Source organism: Ascaphus truei, unplaced genomic scaffold, assembly GCF_040206685.1.
Source record: "Ascaphus truei isolate aAscTru1 unplaced genomic scaffold, aAscTru1.hap1 HAP1_SCAFFOLD_339, whole genome shotgun sequence".
Taxonomy (NCBI): domain Eukaryota; kingdom Metazoa; phylum Chordata; class Amphibia; order Anura; family Ascaphidae; genus Ascaphus; species Ascaphus truei.
In genome coordinates, this window is record NW_027456388.1 from 339,344 (window position 1) to 362,982 (window position 23,639).

Below are 23,639 nucleotides of genomic sequence, written 5' to 3' on the forward strand. Positions count from 1 at the left end.
AACTACCCTCCTGGACTTCCTATCTGATGGACTGCACGCTACTGATTCTGAGAGTGCCCCCCTGGATGCGCAGGTAAAGTGCCAATGTGCCTTATCTAAACCCTGCTATTCAATGGACATAGTTCCTTCCTTTATATACTGTTAGGGCGATTATTGTGTACATCACAGTGGCTGTCCCAACTGACTCCACTTGTCACTTCCCCTACAGTTATTACGCATTATTGCTTTATTGAGGGGCACTCCGTCGTCGCCAGACCACCAAGCCTATGGTCTCAATTACAATTATGTTACAGAAGTTACCGGTCTGATTCTGAGCACCACACATACCACATCTCCTTACATTTCCATTAGCGTCTGCCTCCAACATATGAAACCTGCTAACCCCGTAAAGATCAAGAAATAGAAACAAAAAAGCTACAGAAAAGGGAGTAATGAGCAAGAAAATGGACATTGAAGAATGATAGTGAATGGGAAACGCATACATTGTCAAGGAAATGCATTGAACTGCTTGCATGATCATTGCTTTACATAAGTGCAATATTGAGGGCAGAATCGGTTACAAAAGACCAGCAAAACCCAAAATGTGGAAATTAATAAACTTCTTATACCAAAATATTTCACTGTTAATCTTAAACCCTTTAATATCTTGTGCCTTCAGGGACTTCTGGTGGGAGGAGGTGGGTGGAGAAGTCGCTGAAAGGTTCTCTGCTCTGACTGTAGCCTTTATTTTAAATAATGTGGCTGCACACTGTATCTGTTGTTACTGTTCACTGGAAAACATTTGAAATGTGATTTTAAATTCTAACTACCTCCAAATCCATTTTTTGTGGGGATGGGGGGTAAAATAAAGGCAGAACTTTAATGTGAAAATATCATGTATTTACATGTGATTTGTATCAAATAGGATATTAAATAAGGCGCATTAAAATAACATACTATAAATGAAGAAGTCACTAAGAATATTGGTTTGTCCAGATCAGCAGTTTAGCTCTATTATTCTTTAACTCTCTTTGTAAATCTCTCTCTTTATCTCTCTCTCATGTACTCGTACAGTATATGTTTTTGTCTTAAAGGGCTTCTTTCTTTGTGTCTTGGTCTCTCCATGGGTGTGTCAACCTTGTTTTTTTCTTTGGGGGTTATTTATTTAACTGAGATCGTACTGATGGGCATAATGGCAGTTGAATAAATAACCACCTTTCATTTCGGTTTCCCCATTGCCCTCATCTCTCTGCACATATTGTCAAATGTGCTCTGAAAGACCTACTGTTTCAGACCAAGCAATATCCTATGTGTGTTTTTTTTTTAAATAATCAGTTCTGTACTATAAGAAAATAGTTGTAGCATTTAAAAAAACAACAACTCTGAATTCCATTTTTAATGTATTACAATGTTTTTGTTTCTATAGCAACCATTTACAAAGTCACATCCCCTTCCTCTTCTGAAACAGGCTCTGGCACACCCTTTTTGAGCCCTGCCCTCTCTCTAGTAGTGCACCAATAGTATCTAGTGACTGCCTGGTCACATGACCTTCACAACAGAACCTTACATCTTTGGTTCTCTTCTGCTGCACTGACAGCCATTTAGTGAACCCCCAAGCCAAATCTTCACCGATCGATCACAGGAGAATGGATCGATTGGCAATTTAGCTAATTTCTTAGTGTGTGGCTTGTATTGATGCAGATATTAAAGGGAAAAAAAATTAAATGAAATTAAAGAAATGGCAGATTGGACTGCTGCTTTAAGCATCAGAACACACACAATTTAAAATTACTTCCAAAATACTGTGAAAAGATTAACGTGAGTGCGATAACATTAAGTTGAGTATTCACAGTTAACTGATAAAAAGGATCCACCATACCTTCCATTGCTTTAGACTATGTGGGACGTGTGTATGTCATCAAGATGCTCCCAGTACCAGTGTTGGCACCAAACAAAATAAGTCTCAAGTTTGCATTAGTTAGGGTGTCCAGATTTAAAAAAAATTCAAAACCGGGACACATTAAAAATGTATTTAGAAAACAAAAGCCGTCACTAAAAAAATAAATATATTTGTTTAATAACGTCCCCATTCATGCTGTATTATTCATACTAGAAAAAGGGAATCAGGAAAAGGCAACTTGGGAAGCCCCTAGGTAGTGGGGACTGGGAGATAAAGAACTGCAAAAAGTGTGTGCTACAGGCAAAAAATCCTAGTCAAGGAACAGAATAACACACAAACATGCCTGATGTAGGTGCACTGCACTGAAACGTGGGATACTCTGACTGTCATAGTCACTAAATGACCTTTTTGCAATAATTCTATCTTTACCATTTTACGGTGCTTGGCTCCCTTTGTGTATTATTCATACTCCCTCTCTCCCTCCCATTCTCTCTCTGTCTCTTCCCCCCCCCTGCAATTCTCTGCCTCCCCTGCTATTCTCTCTGTCTCCCCCCCCGCCATTCTATGTCTCTACCCCCCCCCCCTCACCATACTCTCTATATGCCTCTCCTCCTCCCTCTCTCCCTGACATTCTCCCTCCCCCTTCTCTTCTTCACCCCCTCTCCCCACTCCCCAGGTGCTGGCTGGTGGATTTTTACTTGGGGGGGCAAGTGAATCCTATCAGCCCTGATATTAGGGGGCCGCTGATCCCCACACATGCCCATTATATACAGGTGTAGCCGACATTATTGCACCCGTTATCAAACAGCCATGGATGCAATAATGTCGGCTATATGTGTATGTAGCCACTCTAAACACAAGCACACACCTGATACGTCCACCACATACAAATAAACAACCACACACTTTCCACATACGCACACAATGTATTTCCCAGAAACACACAGGGACCCGCAGACACATTTACTGAAAATTAAACACACACACATGCGCACATACAACAGGCCTGACCTGCACAACACACACATCTATCTTCACATTTATCTTTTACATTTAATTTACAACAGAGTGGCCTTTTATGCCTCCCCTGTTAATTTTCCCACCTGAGTTCTACCATCTTACCTTACTGTCCAACTTCCTCTCAATATCCATTGCAACAAGATATCCCTCTCACAAATCCTGTATCTAATATTCACTGTTTTCTGTATTTCTGCCATTTCAGATCTGATGAAGGAACCTGAGAGGTTGGAAAGCTTGTTAGGCCTGGGACATAGTAGGTTCGGCCTCACTGAGGTGGGCTGAGCAGATGCACTAACCCCCTGCATCTGTCATCAGCGCAGCTTTAGCTTCCGCATGCGCGCTGATGCGTGCGGAGGCTCAGAAAATTTGAGCAGTCAGGGAAGTTTGAAATTTGCCGCTCGGGGAAGCGGAGGAGCGGTCACGTGACCGCTCACATCCAATGGTAGCGAGGGACTAGCCCCGCCTCCCGCTCCGCCTACTGACACGCCTCCGCCCCGCTCCCAGAGCGCACTCACTGCCTCGCCTGCCAGGACAAAAAAAAGCACCATTTTGAGCAGGCAGAGCAGGAGCGTGGATCAGCGCAGCCCGAGGCACCATGCCCGAGGCCTAAGGCTGGGATTATTGCCCGTACGATGGAGCTCGCGACAAGAACAAATTGCTGAATCCCTATGTGGCTGCCCCTAGTGCGCACACGGAGTGCTATGGCGGGACCGCGCTTTGAAAAGACAAAAAAAGGGTGTGTGTGTCGAGCACTGGTACCACCCGAGGACCCCTGGATGCCCGCAGGAACCACCCGAGGACCCACGGGGGACACCTGTAAGGAAGAACTGGGGGACCCAAAGTTGTGGGGGCCCACAGACACCCATGGGAACCACTCGAGGGCCCCCAGACCCCAGTGGGAACCAACCGAGGGCCCCCAGACACCCATTGGGACAATTCTGAGACCCCTAGACACCCGCAGGGACCATCCGTGGACCCCATTGGGGCCCATGGACACCCGCGGGGACCCCCTGGAGGCCCACGGAGCCTAGCGGGGACCCCCAAACACCCTTGGGTACCCCCCGGGGTGCACTGTGTGGCCCGCGGACACCTGTGGGGACCACCGGGGACCCCCGTCGGCGTGTGGTATTAATCCCGTGTGTAAAAAAATAAAATATTGGTTTTATGTGGGTGCACAGGGGGTGGGTTGTGTATTGGTGTTTATTAAATATTATTCTGTTTATTGGGGTCCATAGAGGTGGGTAGTAGGGCTGTTGTGTGTATTTTTTTTTACATTTTGGGTAGAGGGGGTGTGGGTAAAGAGGGTATTATCCCCAAAATGGGTGGTTAGACCTACCGGGTTGGTAGTGGGAGAGGGTGGGTTAACCACTTAATTACTATAGCAGTTACTAACCGCTAAGGTGATGACATGAACGGTAATGAGGATGAGGAGAGCTTTCATTGTGGCAGCCTGGCAGAGGTGAGTGCAAGATTTATTTACTTTATTTATGCTTATTAATGTTGTATTTTAAATAGGCAAATGCAATATTATCCGTATCTGGATAATAATAATTTTGCCCATTACTGTACTGTATGTCTTGGAGGGAGGGGGGTGTATTTATTTAAAAGTATTGTTTATTTTTTGGGGACACACGATTGGTACCAGCGGGGACCCCCAGACTCCCGTAGGGATCACCCGAGGGCCACGGACTCCCGCAGGATCAGCCAGGGACTCCCGCCGGCCTGTTGTATAAATGGTGTGCCTTTGCGCCTGCCTTTAGCTGGCGCATTTTTCTGGCGTGCGTTTAAAGCACGGTTGAGTTATTGCTGCTTTGTGAATCCCGCTGACTGGTAAAAAATGCCCCGTTTGTCGCTTTTTGCCTGATCGGACGGATTTTTTTTCACAGGGCTGGAAAAATGCCGTTTAAGCATGGGCGTCCGCAGAAATGTTTTCAGGGGGGGGGCATAATGTTAACTAGACAGAGAGAGAGAGTGGTTGTGGGGGGGTGTGGGTGACGGGGTGGGTGACTGACACTTGGGTGGGTGACTGACTGACTGACTGTGGGTTGGTATCTGTATTCATTCACAGACAGACAGACACAAACACACACCCTCCCTCTCTCAGACTCTCCCCCTCTCAGACTCTCCCCCTCTCAGACTCTCCCTCTCCCTCTCAGACTCTCCCCCTCTCAGACTCTCCCCCTCTCAGACTCTCCCCCTCTCAGACTCTCCCCCTCTCAGACTCTCCCCCTCTCAGACTCTCCCCCTCTCAGACTCTCCCTCTCAGACTCTCCCCCTCAGACTCTCCCTCTCAGACTCTCCCCCTCTCAGACTCTCCCCCTCTCAGACTCTCACTCTCCCTCTCAGACTCTCACTCTCCCTCTCAGACTCTCACTCTCCCTCTCAGACTCTCACTCTCCCTCTCAGACTTTCCCTCTCAGACTCACTCTCAGACTCTCACTCTCCCTCTCAGACTCTCCCTCTCAGACTCTCCCTCTCCCTCTCAGACTCTCCCTCTCCCTCTCAGACTCTCCCTCTCAGACTCTCCCTCTCCCTCTCAGACTCTCCCTCTCCCTCTCAGACTCTCCCTCTCCCTCTCAGACTCTCTCCCCCTCTCAGACTCTCTCTCTCCCTCTCCCTCTCAGACTCTCTCTCCCTCTCAGACTCTCCCTCTCCCCCTCACTCTCCCTCTCCCCCTCACTCTCCCTCAGACTCTCCCTCTCCCCCTCAGACTCTCCCTCTCCCCCTCAAACTCTCTCCCCCTCAGACTCTCTCCCCCTCAGACTCCCTCCCCCTCAGACTCCCTCTCTCACTCAGACTCCCTCTCTCACTCAGACTCCCTCTCTCACTCAGACTCCCTCTCTCACTCACTCACTCTCTCTCTCACTCACTCTCTCTCTCACTCAGACTCTCTCACTCACTCAGACTCTCTCACTCACTCTCTCTCACTCACTCTCTCTCTCTCACTCAGACTCTCTCTCTCTCACTCAGACTCTCTCTCTCTCACTCAGACTCTCTCTCTCACTCAGACTCTCTCTCTCACTCAGACTCTCTCTCTCACTCAGACTCTCTCTCTCTCACTCAGACACACACACCACACACACCACACCACACACACCTTGTCTGGTGCCACTCTAATGCAGATAGTCCCAAGGTGTAGCCCCATCTCTTTCTTACCCCCTCTCATCTTCATTCACTCTCTCCCCTCACCCCTCTCTTCCTCACTTCCTCTATTACACCCCCTGTCTCCTCACTCTCCCCCCTCCATCAATTATCCCCCTCTGACTCAAACCCACTCCCTGAATCCGTCCTCCTCACATTCATTCCTTCCCCCCCTGATCTCTCACACACACACACAGACACAAACTCAGACACTCGCAACAAGGGGGAATTGGAGCAGAGGGGGGAACCGGAACAGGGGGGGGAATCGGAACGGGAAGGGGGGACCCGGAGCAGGGGGGGAATCGGAACGGGAAGGGGGGACCGGAGCAGGGGGGGGGGGAATCAGAACAGGGGGGACCAGAGCAGGGGGAAGATTTTGGAACGGGGGGGATCGGAGCAGGGGGGGGGAATCAGAGCAGGAGGACAAGGGGGAAGCGAGAGTGGCATGGAGCAGTACTCACCTGACTTGCTCCATGCAGGAAAGGGCGGGCCTCGCTATGCAAGGTCAGATAGACTCCGCAGGGGTGAGCAAACTTTTTATGCTGAGCCCCCCTTTTCATCCATTTAATTTCTCGGGCCCCCCCTGCCTGACGTAATCAAAATCACATGAGCCCCCCCCTTTATTAAACGATATACAATGTAAATACAAATATGTTTCAACAGCTCGCGCTTGCAAAATTGCGCTGCGTCCACGCTGCCGCCGAGAGTGGTGACATCACCAACTCTCCAAGCATGAGCACAGGGTGTCCTGCATAATTTTGCAAGCACGAGTGGGGGGTATGGATCAGGGCTATTTCTGTGTTTGTGTGTGGCTGTGTGTGGGTGTGGGGTTGTGCGCATTGACTGCTGCTGAGCATGCTTCAATGTCAATTTTGTTTGTCTCCCCAAGCGCCAACTTGGGAGAGCGTACACCCTCCAGTTTGTGCAACGCTGCATTCAATCACAACACCTATACACACACACTATCACAACACAGACACACCACACACACAATCACAACACACACAACACCTCCCCACACAATAATGTCACAACACACACTAATATCACACAACACACACAATCAATCACAACACAAACAACACCGCCCCCCACCACACACAATCACAGCACACATTCAATCACAAAACACACACATCACTATACATATATATACATATATATATATATATATATATATATATATATATATATATATATATATATATATATATATATATATATATATATATATATATATATAAAACAAAACAAAAATATTAAGGAGCGCCTACTATTACAACCTGCCTAACTGTGAGTAAGTCAGCTACTGGGCGTGGCTAAGACGGAGGAGACACTTTCCCACTGAATACAGTGTATCACGGACTACTACGATTGCAGTTTGTGAGCGGCGAGCCAGACAAGAAGAGCGGACATATGTCTACTATTCCTGGTGGTGCAGCAGCCAGAAGTAAGCATGCGAAGGCTTTGGTTCCCGGAGGGATTTCCTTTTGCGGGGCACACGACCGGGAGGACGTCACTTCCGGTGAAGGAGACTGCGCCACGCGTGTGTAGGACAGGACTCCATTGCTGATCCGGACGCTACTACTGGCATATGAGAGCCAATCTCATAACTGCTTTATTTTACCGTTTGACTTGTGAGTGGGCATTTGTCTGTTTTTTAATGTTCCATAAACTGTTTGTTTTACTTTAATGCACTAGGTGTGCGCCTGTTTTTTTCTCTTTTTCTTTTATATATATATATATATATATATATATATACACACACACACATCACTATACATATATATATATATATATATATACACACACACATCACTATACATATATATATACACACACACACACACATCACTATACATATATATACACACACACACATCACTATACATATATACACACACACACACATCATTATACATATATATACACACACACATCATTATACATATATATACACACACACACATCACTATACATATATACACACACACACACACACATCACTATACATATATATATATATATATATATATATATATATATATATATATATATATATACACACACACATCACTATACATATATATACACACACACACACACACACACCACTATACACACACACACACACACACACACATCACTATACACACCACTATACACACACACACACATCACTATACACACACACACATCATTATACACACACACACACACATCACTATACACACCAATATATACACACACACACACACACACACACACACATCACTATACATATACACACACACACACACACACACACACACACACCACTATACACACACACACATCACTATACACACCACTATACACACACACACACACACACACACACACACACACACACACACACACACACACACACACACACACACACACACACACACACACACACACACATCACTATACACACCAATATACACACACACACACACACACATCACCACACACACACACACACACACACACACCTGTACTGCATGCTCGGCTCCCCACGCTGCTGAACTTGTGTCTGTGTGCAGAGGGATGCCCCGCCCCCTCTGCAAGCACAGGGAAACAGCAGCAGCAGCAGCATGGAGTTTCTGCCCGCCACTGCTCTGCTCTGCGCTGCCCCCAGGTTTCGCCGCACAGGCTGCGCCCCCCCCTAAATAATTTGGCGCCCCCCAGTTTTGCGCACCGCTGAGATAGGGCATGCGAGGGCCAAAAAAAAAAAAATCCTGGCAGCGTGCCAACACGCGCCAGCCAATCAGGAGACAAGGGAGGTTTTTTTTTTTTTTGCAGAAGAGCGCGCTAAATCCTGTCACGCAAGTGCCCTCTGTTCCCCGCTGTTGGCGGCCCAGGATCCAGGGGGGGGCAAGCGCCCCCCCTTGCCCCCCCCTGCGGACGCCCATGCGTTTAAGGCCGATAAAGCGCGGTTATCACTTGTTAGTGAATCGCACAATAGCCTGTATCGGCCTTAAAAGCCACTTTGCGCTCTTAGGGCATCATGCAGTAAGCAGCGAAAAAATGCATTAGCCAGTTTAGCAATTAGCCATGTTTTTGGCGTGTTAAACTCGCTGTATGCTGTAAGGGGCGAATCCCTGGCGAATGAATGCGCCACTACCATTTGATAAAATGGCTAGTAACCGGTGGCGAGACGGCTGCCTGTCGAGAAGCTGCCGAGAAGCCGTCCCCTGCCGAGATGTGTTTGCAGCAGAGAGAGATCCGCTGCTCTCTCAGCGCAAACATCGGCACATTAAAAATTATTTTTAAAACCATTTTTATTCATACTGTACATGTGCAGGGGGTCTCCGGAGCTGAACCGCATTGGTTTCAGGTCCGGGGACCCCCTGCTTCCCGAGATACAGGCCCCTTTATGAGGTGCCGGTATCCCTCTGCATTTAAAGGTCCCGATCACGTGACCGCGGAATGTAAACAAAGCAGAGTGATACCGGCACCCCCTAAAGGGGCCTGTATCTCGGGAAGCAGGGGGTCCCCGGACCTAAAACCAAAGCGGTTCAGCTCCGGAGACCCTCTGCACATCTACACTATGAGTAAAACACACATATCAATAAAGACTCGTTCCTTACCTTTGCGGCTATCTGCTATGGTAGCGAAGCAGCATGAATATTTTTTTAATAATACTGTACAGTGAGCAGGGGGTCCCCTGAGCTGAACCGCATTGCATTGTGGACCAGGGACCCCCTGCTTCCTGAGTAACAGTATGTGTGATCGGGTGGGCAGTGTCGCCGCCATGTTTATAGCATCCCATACGCTACGTGCCCGCAATAAACATGGCGTCGACACTGTAACCGATGCCCCAAACCCAGGGCCTGTAACTCGGGAAGCAGGGGGTCTCTGAGCCACAAATCAATGCGGTTCAGCTCAGGGGACCCCATGCTCCCGCACAATATTATTAAAATACATTAATGCTGCTTCATTACCATAGCGGATAGCCGCTAAGGCAATGAAGGGGTTAACGCACAATAGTATGTTTATTGGGGACAATTGCCCCCAATAAACATAGCAATACACAACATACAATACAGTAATGGGCAACATTACTATTAACCACAAATGGATAATAGTGCTGTTGTCCATTTAAAATACATACAGAACAATAAATACATTAAATACATATAGCACTCACCCATGTCCGGCTGCCACGATGAAGGTCGTCCTCATCTTCATCCTGCCCATGCCCCCTCCGCTGCTGCAAAACAGACACAAGAATGAAAACATCCAATGTAATGTCCCCTAACCCCTTAATCACCATAGCGGTTATTAACCGCTACAGTCATTAAGGGGTTAACCCACCCTCACCCACATACCCTACCCCACTACCCCCCCACCCCATGAGGCCTAACCACCCTCACCCACTACCCACAAGGGAGGCCTACCCACATACCCTTGGGGCCAATACCCCCTCCCCCCACCCCAACACATACCGTACAATAATGTGCCAAATAACTATTATCCACATAGGGATAATACATTATTTGGCCATTATTAAATACATTAAATACCATAGTAAAATAAAGAAAATTCTACTAACCTCATCAATAAGAAGGCCCCGTCGCCAGCATCATACTTCTGGTCCGTTGCCAAAATAATACATAGCCAATACATTGCAATGACATTCACATATCAATGAACCCCTTATTCGCCTTCGCGGGTACTAACCGCAAAGGTAATTAAGGGGTTAAGCCATCCTGGCAATGGCAATACCACTTATCCATAACATCCTCAATGAAATACAATGCAATTTCCTAAACAAATCAAATGTAATCATCCAATGTAAAGCATCAAATGCCAATCCAAAGTCTCAAATGCCACTTAAAACATTGCATTTACATTGTAAATATGCTGCATAAAATGTAAGCTACATGTAGACGCTGCAAATCAATGTTAACAATACAATATTTCAAATAAAATAGCATTACATCAAAAGAAGTATACTATGTAATCCAATAAAGTCACCATCAATCAATTAACATACATGAATTACATCCCAAAACAATTAAAATAGCATCCATACCAATTACACAATTAACTATAGCAACCGTTAAAGAGAACAAGTTACCATCATACAAAATAGGACACCAACAATTACAATATACTAAAGCAAGCCTCACCATTACCTAAAGTACAGCATAGAAGCCCAAAAATTACATCTATCTAATTATAAAATACATTGAACACACATCTATGCATAGCAGCATAGCCACAATCATTTAAAATAGTGCAAAGAAAGCTTTTAAAACAATATCATTTCTTACCCTGTATGTATATATCTCTCTAGACATACATACATACATACATACATACATACATACATACATACATACAGTGGCAAGAAATGATGTACTTTACAATAAAAAAAAACACATGTAAAAAGCAACAAAAAACACAGTTACATTAAATACATTTCTTTAGTTCACTTACCATTACTTGACCCACTCACCGACTCCCGTTGAACAGCTTACTCACGAACCAATCCACGAACAGGAACCCATAAAATAATAAACATTAAAATAATAAAACTCGACAATCTAGGGGTCTTCTACTTCTAATCCATCTTCATCTGTATTCTTGTTTCTTCGATCTTCTTCCGGGGTCTTCTTCCCGTCTGCTGCCATGCCCTGGTCTTCTTTCTTCTCCGGAGGTCCTTCCTCCTCGGCGTCTGGCTTCAAAATGAGACGACATAGGCTTTTAAAGGCCTATGACGTCACATTTTCGTCATGGTTCCCACGGCCCTGATTGGGCCGTGAAAACCATGTGTTTTGGCCGATGCAAAAGAAAATGATGACGTCACTTAAAGGCAATGAAAGCACAGCCAATCAGAATGGCTTTGCTTCAATTGCCTTTAAGATGACGTCATTAAAAGAAACATGGCCGGCCTCACATGGTACGGCAGCCAATCAGAGCGTGGGAACTCCATCCCAACTCTGATTGGCTCTAGTAGACCATGTGACAGAGGCTTGGGCAAGAACGGATATGACGTCATTGAAAGCCTGTCACATGGTATTAGAACCAATCAGAGTAGGGATAGACTTCCCACGCTCTGATTGGCTACCGTACCATGTGAGGGCGGCCATGTTTATTTTAATGACGTCATCTTAAAGGCAATTGAAGCAAAGCTATTCTGATTGGCTGTGCTTTCATTGCCTTTAAGTGCCATCATTTATTTTTTTATCGGCCAAAACACATGGTTTTCACGGCCCAATCAGGGCCGTGGGAACCATGACGAAAATGTGACGTCATAGACCTTTAAAAGCCTATGTCGTCTCATTTTTAAGCCAGACGCCAAGGAAGAAGGACCTCCGGAGAAGAAAGAAGACCAGGGCGTGGCAGCAGACGGGAAGAAGACCCCGGAAGAAGATAGAAGAATACAGATGAAGATGGATTAGAAGTAGAAGACCCCTGGATTGTCGTGTTTTATTATTTTAATGTTTATTATTTTCTGGTTTATTATTTTATGGGTTCCTGTTCGTGGATTGGTTCGTGAGTAAGCTGTTCAACGGGAGTCGGTGAGTGGGTCAAGTAATGGTAAGTGAACTAAAGAAATGTATTTAATGTAACTGTGTTTTTTGTTGCTTTTTACGTGTGTTTTTTTTTTTAATTGTACATCATTTCTTGCCACTGTATGTATGTATGTATGTATGTCTAGAGAGATATATACATACAGGGTAAGAAATTATATTGTTTTAAAACCTTTCTTTGTACTATTTTAAATGATTGTGGCTATGCTGCTATGTATAGATGTGTGTTCAATGTATTTTATAATTAGATAGATGTAATTTTTGGGCTTCTATGCTGTACTTTAGGTAATGGTGAGGCTTGCTTTAGTATATTGTAATTGTTAGTGTCCTATTTTGTATGATGGTAACTTGTTCTCTTTAACGGTTGCTATAGTTAATTGTGTAATTGGTATGGATGCTATTTTAATTGTTTTGGGATGTAATTCATGTATGTTAATTGATTGATGGTGACTTTATTGGATTACATAGTATACTTCTTTTGATGTAATGTTATTTTATTTGAAATATTGTATTGTTAACATTGATTTGCAGCGTCTACATGTAGCTTACATTTTATGCAGCATGTATACAATGTAAATGCAATGTTTTAAGTGGCATTTGAGGCTTTGGATTGGCATTTGATTTGTTTACGAAATAGCATTGTATTTCATTGAGGATGTTATGGATAAGTGGTATTTGTATTGGAGCATGTTTTTGTTAACCCGGAGACATTTATTTGTATATTGCTTCATCATGTGTGTATATATATATATATATATATATGTGTGTGTGTGTGTATATATATATATATATATATATATATATATATATATATATATATATATATATATATTTTTTTTTTTTTTGTTTCTGTTATTTTTATTGTATTTTTTCATGATGATGCCACTGTACAAAGGAATGTGTGTAGGGTGGGTATGTGGCCAGGATGGCTTAACCCCTTCATTACCTTTGCAGTTAGTATTCTATAAGGTGATGAAGGGGTTCATTGATATGTGAATGTCATTGCAATGTATTGGCTATGTATATATTTTGGCAACGGACCACAAGGATGATGCTGGCGACGGGGCCTTCTTATTGATGAGGTTAGTAGAATTTTCTTTATTTTACTATGGTATTTAATGTGTTTAATAATGGCCAAATAATGTATTATCCCTACGTGGATAATAGTTATTTGGCACATTATTGTACTGTATGTGTTGGGGTGGGGGGAGGGTGTATTGGCCCCAAGGGTATGTGGGTAGTCCTCCCTTGTGGGTAGTGGGTGAGGGTGGTTAGGCCTCACGGGGTGGGGGGTAGTGGGGTAGCGTATGTGGGTGAGGGTGGGTTAACCCCTTAATGACTGTAGCGGTTAATAACCGCTATGGTGATTAAGGGGTTAGGGGACATTACATTGGATGTTTTTATTCTTGTGTCTGTTTTGCAGAAGCGGATGGGGCATTAGCAGGATGAAGATGTGATGGCCTTCATCGTGGCAGCCGGACATGGGTGAGTGCTACATGTATTTAATGTCTTTATTGTTCTGTATGTATTTTAAATGGACACATGCACTATTATCCATTTGTGGATAATATTCATTGTGTCCATTACTATACTGTATGTTAGGGGGGTATAGGTGTTGTTGGTGTAATATATATATATATATATATATATATATATATTTCTTTAGTTAGTGTGGGGCTGTTGTGTGTGTTTTCTTTTTATTGTGGGTAGCGGGGGTGGGTGAAGGTAATGTGTGGGTATTATCTGCTACGGTTGTGAAGGGGTTAAGCGCACCCGCAACCCCCCGCAAGCCCTAAACAAACAACAAGGGCCAAATACCCCCTTCACCCACCCCCGCTACCCACAATAAACCTGGCACGGCTGTTTAACCCCTTCATTGCCTTAGCGGTTAGCCGCTAAGGTAATGAAGTAGCCTTTAAATGCATTTTTCCTGCCTCGGATGCATGCCGGGGGGGTCCAGTGCTGGTATTAATGGTATCAGCTCCGGAGACCACCGGCATCAATCCCAGCCAGGAAAAAGGCCAGAAATTTTTCTAAGTGCCGATCCGCCACTCATCAGCAGCCTCTCACCATCAACTTGCCAACTTTTTCTTGCGTGGCTGATTCGCCAGAAAAACGCCATTCTAGAGTGGCGAATAGCTCCGCTATGCTACTCGCCACTACTAGAATACAGCGTGGCAGAAAATGTTTCTATTTTAGGCGGGGGGAAAAAACCGCCAACCAAACTGGCGTTTTTTTTATTCTCGCCACTTTCTCGCCCCTTACTGAATAGGGGTAGCCATTTTTGGCGGGAAAGTGGCGAGAATTGCCTTTCCGCTGCTTACTGCATGATGCCCTTAAAATCAGTTATCACTGCTTAGTGAATCGCTCCCTATGTCTGCCATGATGGAGCTGCGTGGGGTCCATGCTTCTGAATGGGACCCCCCACCGCGTTAATAATTTGTTACCACGACCAGAGCGGTTGCATGATTATGGTACCAAAGACATTAAAGCTTACATCATCTGTTCTACTTTTCACTTTATAATTATTTTTCTTTATTTCACTCTAATTTTTTGTTTTCACTAGCCTGCTTTGCCTTTCACCTTCTGTTCTTTCGCAGTCCTGTCTATAACTGTTCCTAAGCTGCCACTTACTCTTTTTAAAAGTTCATCTCATTATAACAATTCCCTTTTTTATTTAGGGGTTTAGCCTGGGGAAGGGTGTCTTTGCTTTTCCCCCTAGACATGCAATCACACTCCCTTTAGGAGCCCTAGGCCCCCACTGAGCAACCCAGTAGTCCAAGGAACTGAGGTACTCCCTGGGTGGGGTAGATGGTGAGGGAGGAAATATCGGAGGATGGAGACTTTTGGACACTATAATATCGTCACAGAAACACTTTAATTTTTTTTCCTCCCCTGCCTGTCATTTTCTAGTAGCACCTGCGGTGGACGATAAATGGCCCGCGTTCCCTATATTCTTCCTGACGGATCCAGCAGGACTGAAAGGACTTGAGTGATGCCAGGATTGAACCACCCATCCAAGTGGAATATTTGCTTTCCGGCACTGACAGGATATTGGATTTGTGAGCGTGAGACTGGAAATGGAGGAAATCTTTGGAGAACCGTTCGTAGAAACCATTGAAGAGAGAAGATCCTCCACACAGAAGGATATTGTCGTACATTTCCTTCTTAATTTCAACTGGGACCTTCTTCATGCTCTTCAGAGCCATTTGATGAATGCCCATAACGTCTATCCCAGCCATGGAGGGTGGTTGGAATAACTCTTCTGGACACAGGAACCTCTCCTTTCCAATGGCTATGATGTGTCCATCTGGAAGTTGATAATCAACCAGGTATTCATTTTCAGGGAGTTTCAACTCGCCCTCCAAATCCACAGCCACATAGCAGCACTTCAGCTTGATGTCCTCAATGATGTGCCGGTCCTTCTCGCTGAACGAGTTTCCGGACATCTGGAGGAGTTTCATCAGGTGGGTGGTGAGGTCTGTGCCAGCTATGTCCAGCCTTTCAGTGGCATGGGGAAGGTTGTAGCCCTGGTGAACGGGCACCGTGTGGGTAACACCATAGCCAGACTCCACCACCAGGCCCCCGGTTTTGCCGTAGGAGTAAGTAGACAGCACTGACTGGTAAGCAACATACATTCCAGGGCAGTTCATGGACTCAAAGACAACCTCCACCATCTTCTCCCGATTGGTTGTGGGGCTCAGTGGAGGGTCTGAAATCAAGAGGGCATGTTCCTCCAGAGGCACCTTGAGGTTATGGTAGTACATGTGTCTCCACAAAGTCTCGGCTGCGTCCCAATCCACGATGATGCCATGATGCACCGGTTCAACGATTCTCAGGTCCGGTTCCACCCAAGCTGCCTTCCCAACATATGAGGAATCTCGGATATTCTCAGTCCTCAAAGTCTTCTCCAAAGGGTAACCCACCACAGTGGCCATTATGCAGTTTGGCTTTGCTTCACCAGCAAAACCCGCCTTGCAGCTGCCAGTGCCAGTGTCAATCACCACGGCTGCTGTCTTCTTGACGGGGAGCTTTGGTTTGGGATCAGTTTCAGCCTCTGAAGTGTAGGTCATCCTGTCTGAGGGCCCAGGGGATTTGCTGGCGCCCTTGAATATCGAGCGTTTTCTGGACCCTGCTGAAGACTGAGATTTTGGGCTCCTTGGATACATTTTCCAAGCAAGGTCTAAGTGGACTTTGTCAATGTGAGAGAAGGTCTAATGGACTATCTGTTCAAGAAGATTCACCATGAGCTGGTGCCAAGATTCCAGCGATGTCATAAAGGGAATGATGTAATCATCTGATATTCTCTCTCTGAAGAATTATCTTACCCCATCACTTCTGTAAGTCTCTTTGCAATCTGGTGCTTAATGAGATTATGAAATGCCTCATGAGACTGCAAGGGTAAGAAGGCACCACTGGAGTTTGGTTACCCTTAACAGTTCTCCTGAAAAAAATAACATTGTTCTTACACTGTTCCTAACTACTATGCTCCTTTACAGAGTAAATGCCCGTTTTCTCTGTCACTATTCCTTGCTTCTGTTTTTATAATTGTGATTATCCCTTTTCTGTCAATTGCTCTCGCCACTCTGTCCCTCTTTTACATCATGATAGTTGTGCCTTTTTTTCTGTCAGTGACCCCTTTATTTGCTCTCTAGTCACATTGCATATCCTCCTTCATATCGTCACTTTCCTTTTCCTTTGTCACTGTTTTTTTCATGTCATCATAAAGATGCAGTGGCGCTGGACTGTCCTCGCGTTTTAATTACACAAATAGACATCAAGAAATTAAAGCTGCAGTTCAGTCAATATCCTGCATGTGTGTTTTTTTAATAAATCACTTCTGTAGTAAGAAAAAATACTTTTAGCATTTTCTGTTTTTAAAAAAACAACTTTGAAAAACCAATTTTATTGTATTCTATTTTAACAGCCATTTGCTAAGACACTGCCCCTTCATGTCCTGTCACAAGCCCTGGCACACCCCTTTGTCAGCCCTGCCCTCCCTCTTGCACATGTCAGTGCAGGAGTGCTCATGAATATTCATGAGCTTCCACTGACTGACAGAAGCAAATAAAAACATATGCCAGCTCTAATTATGGCACCAAATTTCGCCTATCAATACATAGAGAACGGATTGACTGGCAGCTATACAGTTCTTTAGGTAATTAGAGATTGCACACATGAAACTATTGAAGTAAAAAAAAAAAAAAAATAATAATTTAAAAAAAAAGACTGAACTTCAGCTTTAAGGTAGTTAATACTGTACTTTCAGATTCTCCTCCCTATTAAAAGCAATCTGTGTCTGTCATGCTTGTTCCCAGGTTGGATTTTTCTGTTAGCCTGTCACCCTTTCATAACATGCAGTGATGGAATTGTCCTTGTTTAACATATAAGAGAGGTTAAGGAAGGGAGGCTGACAACTTTAATTCTAAAGGTTAGCGCCTCAAAAGTGCACATGGCACAGAGAGGAAGTATATAAATGTTGTGTGTGTCAACTTGAGACTGTCCCCTGGTCTCCACTGCTGGGTACAATGTCTTGCGCCCCCTTTTTTATATGTTACGTGGTTTTACCGGCCCCGTCGGTTGACAAGAGTAAGTGGGAGCAGCAGAGTTAACCAACGATCGGAGCACTAGTTTAATACCCACCAGCACAGCTTCGCTGTAAATTTGGGTACAATGTCTGCCACAATCACGATGCGTGGGGTTTAATCTTTCGGAAGGGACCCTCCACAGCGTTATGCCACCTGGGCCCCGATCGATGCTGTCATGGGACCGCGAGCGGCCGCGGAAACACAAACATCTACTACTAGTACTTCATCCACTAGCAATGGGAGATCTGCAAACGCATCTCCACAGAAACTATAATCCACACAGCATGTCAAAGAATCATAGAAGTAAAAGGATCATTCACCTGCAAATCAAGCAATCTAGTATCTCTTACTGAATTTATGACATTACCTTATATCAAGTATGTTGGGTTAACCAAACAAGCCCTCCATAAAAGGATGAAAAGATGCACCATATCTGACCTTAATACGAGGACACCAGTGGGTCAGCACTTTCCTACCCATACCTTTATCCACTGATTATCTGTATTACTTCTGAAGGGTAACCAACTACACTAAGGTCAGAAGGTCTTTTAACAGTAGACTGTAAGCTACATAGAGGCTTATTCTATTGATTTGGCCATGCATGAGTATCAAATTAGCGCTATCGAATAAGCCCTGTAGAAGGCAAGTTTTTTCCCACCACCTTGTCAGTCTAATCAACTTATTTACAAAGATTCAATCTCCCTTGAAGAAACCATTTTTACTTATTTACAGCTACTGTATGTAAAAATGAGTCATGTAGAAAATTGGCACAACCATAGCGCTATAGAGAAAATACATCAAAACTTCGAAAAGTCCCCTGGGTGAATACGATACCAATGAAAAGTATAGTCCAAAGTCCTGCAGCCCAGAAGACTTTAAGGTCTGTTCAAACTCCTCCTTGATTGAAATGCGAAAAATTATAGTCCTCCTTGGTGCTGGAACCTGGATTGATGATGCTGTTTTTCTCCAATAGATATAGAGGGAAGATAATACAGTTGTGCTTCAATAAAGTGATTTGATATATTGTTTATTATTCACCTTATAATTAATTTGTCTGAGTATTCCTGAACACTTATAAACAGAATCTTTCTATAACAAGTTAAGACAACTCCCCGTGTTCTAAATGTATAGATCCTCTCTCCCCACTTGAGGGCAGTATGACAAAAATTAACTAGGATAATATAACCTCTAGGGTGGTGAGAGTGCCACAATACCTAGATATATCACTCGTACCCCTCAATTAACCCTTATATAAGCGGTGTGGGGGAGTTAACACTGAAGTCTATTGGTTCACCTAAATTAGTGAGATAGTACCACAGTGCAAAAGATATCACTTATATGGCTATATACAGTAAACCAATGTTACTTATGTTATTGTTTTTTTCGGTTGAGTGGAACAAACATTTTTTTTATTTTTCCTTTTTTTTTTCACTATCGCGTTATGGTTTGTAGATATAATTAGGTTAAATTGTGGTAATTTTAATTTAATTTTAATATTTTAAATACAGTACTGTATGTTATTATAATTTATCATATATTAGGGTTATTTCACATCCTCCTTAGCGCTACTTAATTTTTGTGTTATGTTATTGTATATTGAAGTACTGTGGAAATGATTGATGATATGGGTTGATCATACACTCTTCATGCATGATATGAAATATAAATTATAGATATCATAGGACAATACCGTTTAAAAAACTCTGTAATAAAAAACAGACCACAAACAATTGGAAATACACTCAAAAATTTCACACTTAAAAAGTGCGGTGTGATCATTCAGGCTGTCGCCAGCCCCTCTCTCCGGTTCTTCCAACGTTTTAGGAGTGATGCCTTTTGGAGCCCCAATATGTCTGTACCGCCTAGATTATCCAAATGCACAATTCCTCCCACAATGTTACACATGCATCCGCATTTACTGTGGTCGCAGGTTCCTGGGGATTATCCTCAGACCACCTCTGATCGCGTCAGATGACACTCCTCCTTGGTACCTCCTCCGTGCTACGGCTCAGACTGGGGTTCCCTGTAAGCGTCCTCTCTCCTCACCGGTTCCAATCACAGTGAGATTCACCTGCTCATATCTGCACATGCGCACTGAGAACCATTCGCTTCGTCAGTTGGTCTGGATGACGAGGCTGATCTTGGATAATAAAAGATCACTTTATTGAGGCATAGTAGCCAATGTTAAAAAGCTCAAGGTATCCCCTACAGCACTTGTACTTCTTTAGCAGCCTGCAGATTCTCTTCCTACAGAGTTTGCTGCTTCTCCTCGGCATTCTGGAGGTGCGTACGCAAACCTTGCAGTTGGTTCTGCAGTCGGTGCTCTGCTTCAAAGTTCTCATCTTCCAAAACTTTCTTTATTTTTTCAAGCTCGTGCAGCTTTTAATTATTTTTATTGACGGGGTCTGTCAAATCAGAATTTTCTTCTTTCAGTCTTAAATTTTCTCTTTTTACAATCTCTGTAATATTCAGGGCCTCCTTGTAGTCCTCCTTCCATTTACGCACTTTGGCTTTGAGACTCCTGGTCTCCTGGCGTGAGACTTCCATCTCTAGGTTGAGGGTCTGAAGCTCCTTCTGAGAGACTTTAAGATCCATATTAAGACTGAGGATAGTTTTTTGAGAGATGTCCAGTTCCTTAGTGAGACTGTGAAGTTCCTTTTTAGAGACTTCCAGTTCTGTGCGGCAACTGCTGATCTCTTGGTGTGAGGCATCCACTGCTGTGCGGAGAGTGTGAACCTCATTCTGAGGGACTTCCACCTCTCTATGGCAATTGCAAACCTCTTGCTGAAAGATTGTAATCTCTTTCAGTGCCTCCTCATATTTCTGCTTCAGATTAGCAATCAGATTTGCTCTGTTTTTCATCCATGGCGGTAATAGTAGCGTTTTCTGTATCTAGATCTGTCCTTAGATCCTCCAAGTCGGTCCTGGATTCAGAGTAGATTGCGAGAACAGTCTTTTGTAGCTCAGCATTATCTTCCCTCTCCAGTTTCAATTGTTCCCGGAGCAGATCACAGTCACGTCTGGCAATTTTCAGGGCCTCTTCAGGGCTGGTCAAGGGATCGTCACTCATTGATTCCGGTTCTGCTTCCCTGGTATGGTTGGTTGAGGGTTTCTCACTATTAGCACCGGACAGACACTTCTTTGGGGTACACGACTTCTGCCTTGGGCCCTCTGGATATTCGGTCATCCGCGGGACTAATTATCAATTTTCTCTAGGCTGCAGGGCATCTCGGACCCCCTTTTCCTCCGCTGGATCTGCAGATGTGTCTGTTCCTTCCACGGTAAGTGAAGACCCTTTTTTCTTTTTATGCCTTTTTGTTTTGGACGACTCTGTCCCATCAGGGACACTGGGGTCAACGTCTTTATTTGAAACTTCAGCAGCTTCACTGTATCCGCCATGTTTTCCTTGCAGTTGCGTTAGGTGGCGTAAATATTCAGAGATCTGCTGTTCCCACTCTTGCTCCTGCTGATCACATTCGTCATCATAGAGAACGGTATTTTGGGTTCGTACCGAGTTCAGGTACCCCCACCATTCTTGGGGTGTTTTGTGGGTGTGACTCGGTTCGGGTTCCCCGTAAGAGATGTCTTCCTCCTTATCGGACTGGAAGGGCCACTGGGTGGCCATTTTAAATTCCCAGGGTTTTTTTTCTTTCAGCAGTGATGGGGTAGACTCTGGTCAAAGCATCAGTCCCTTGTGTGGGTCACCGTCTGTCGCAGTTCTCCCAGTCCAACTGTGGCATTGTGGCTTTCTTCAGTGCAGTGTAGATTTCCTGCCTGGATGTGTAGCCCTTTAAATCTGGTCACTGCTGCATGTGTTTTGTTGCTCAGGCTGTTTGCAGGAACTATGCAGGCAAAAGCATAACAATTTTCACAGGCAGTCTCCGGGGCCCCTTTGAACTTCAAGGGCCACCTCTCATTCCACTTCTAACACCATATGTAAGAGACGTGTTCAGAGGTACGCAATGGAGACTGTTTTAAATTAAAAATTAAAATAAGGCTTTATTGCTTGTTTCCTTAAATAGCACAGCAAACATATGAAAACAACAAACACCTATCCTTGTGTAAGGGCTAACTTACTTCCCCAGTCCCTATCTGCAGGGCTGGAGGGATAATCCCATTACCACACTATTGCCCAAAGTCTCAAGAGATACCTTAAAGCAGGTGACCCCTTCATGTCAGTCTCTGGTAAGTTCCTGGGTCCCCTGTGTCCAGGAATATAAGTCTCTGGGTGTCTTGATCTCAGCACCCCTTTGTGCTCAAGACAGTGTCTGTGTGCAGGCTTCTCTGCTTTCCTGTGTCAGCTCCAAATGGCAGCTCAGGAATCTCCTTTCCTGTCTCAGAACAGGCTATTTCACAGAGCTATGATTAGGCAGGTGGAGTTGGCTGATTGCAGGTATGCAATTAACCGGCACACTGCTGGATCAGAGGTAAGTTTCTTAACAGGGGTAAGTCCCTGTTACAATAAGGCTGAGCAGGTTTTTATTAAAATAAGAAGTTTATTTATTGATTGTCAGATATGACTAGTGGGAGAAAAACACAGTTACAGGTTTCACTCTAACACCCCAAATAAACTTAGCACATTTTAATAAAGAAGAATAGAAAAGTATAGGCTATTAAGGCTGGTATGTTTTAAAATGTTATATACTGTTTCCATGAAACAAAGTAGGGTCTTCCCACTCCTAGCCACCTGGGCGTTGGTGCCGGTCGGTCTAACCCTTGGTCCTAGATGAAAGGGACACCAGATGGCTAGAGGTGTGAACCATTTGTTAGCAAGAAAGGCTAAGTGGAGCACCCACATCCTCAGCTCAAAGGGTCCATGTGGCTTAGCCCAGACAGAGTGGAGCCTTGCACCGTGGGGGGCAAAGGGGCAGAGAATAATATTTTGCCGGCCCCTGGGAACATGCAGGTTTTTGGGAAACCCTGTCTAGTCGCCTCAGATTGGTTGCTAGGGGATTGGCATATATACAGTAGATGTTTATCTAAGAAGGATAGAAATAATTCCTCTCTTTGCACTCTCTATAGTATTGTATGTAGAATACGTATATACATTTATATTATAGGCTATTGCATCGGTGAGGACTGTTAAAACCAAAAATAATAAAATTTTATTACATCAAGAAAACTTATAGTGACTGTGTGAAAATATATTTTTAAAAAAAGGTTTAAAATTCCTGTTCACAGAGGGATTGGTGGTAGGAGACTCTATATTGTTTTTCAGACTGTGAAAAACACATGAATTATGTGTGTCTGTATACTTAAATAATAATCCCCTCTGAACAGGGCATTACTGGCCAATAATGCCCTGGCTGGAAGAGTTGAAGGCCCGAGGCGAAGCCGAGGGACTTTAACCCAGCCAAGGCATTATTGGCCAGTAATGCCCTGTTCTGAGGGGATTATTACTAATATAGTCTAAATGTAGGCTTATTTCATAAATACTAGACACTT

At 44.2% G+C, this 23,639-nt stretch overlaps 1 protein-coding gene and 1 long non-coding RNA gene across 2 annotated transcripts in view; both read right to left on the reverse strand.

Annotated features, from left to right (window-relative positions):
* The window catches only part of LOC142483587 (uncharacterized), a 63,299-nt gene that overhangs the window by 15,428 nt on the left and 24,232 nt on the right, over window positions 1-23,639 (reverse strand). The window lies entirely within an intron of this gene.
* On the reverse strand, window positions 15,516-16,759 carry LOC142483588 (actin-like protein 9). The gene has a single exon (XM_075583602.1). It carries the CDS (start codon window positions 16,677-16,679, stop codon window positions 15,516-15,518), a length of 1,164 nt encoding a protein of 387 aa, XP_075439717.1. The 5' UTR covers window positions 16,680-16,759.

Coding starts and splice junctions, on each gene's coding strand:
- LOC142483588 (XM_075583602.1), bottom strand. CDS start 16,679: ATGACCTACACTTCAGAGGCTGAAACTGATCCCAAACCAAAGCTCCCC.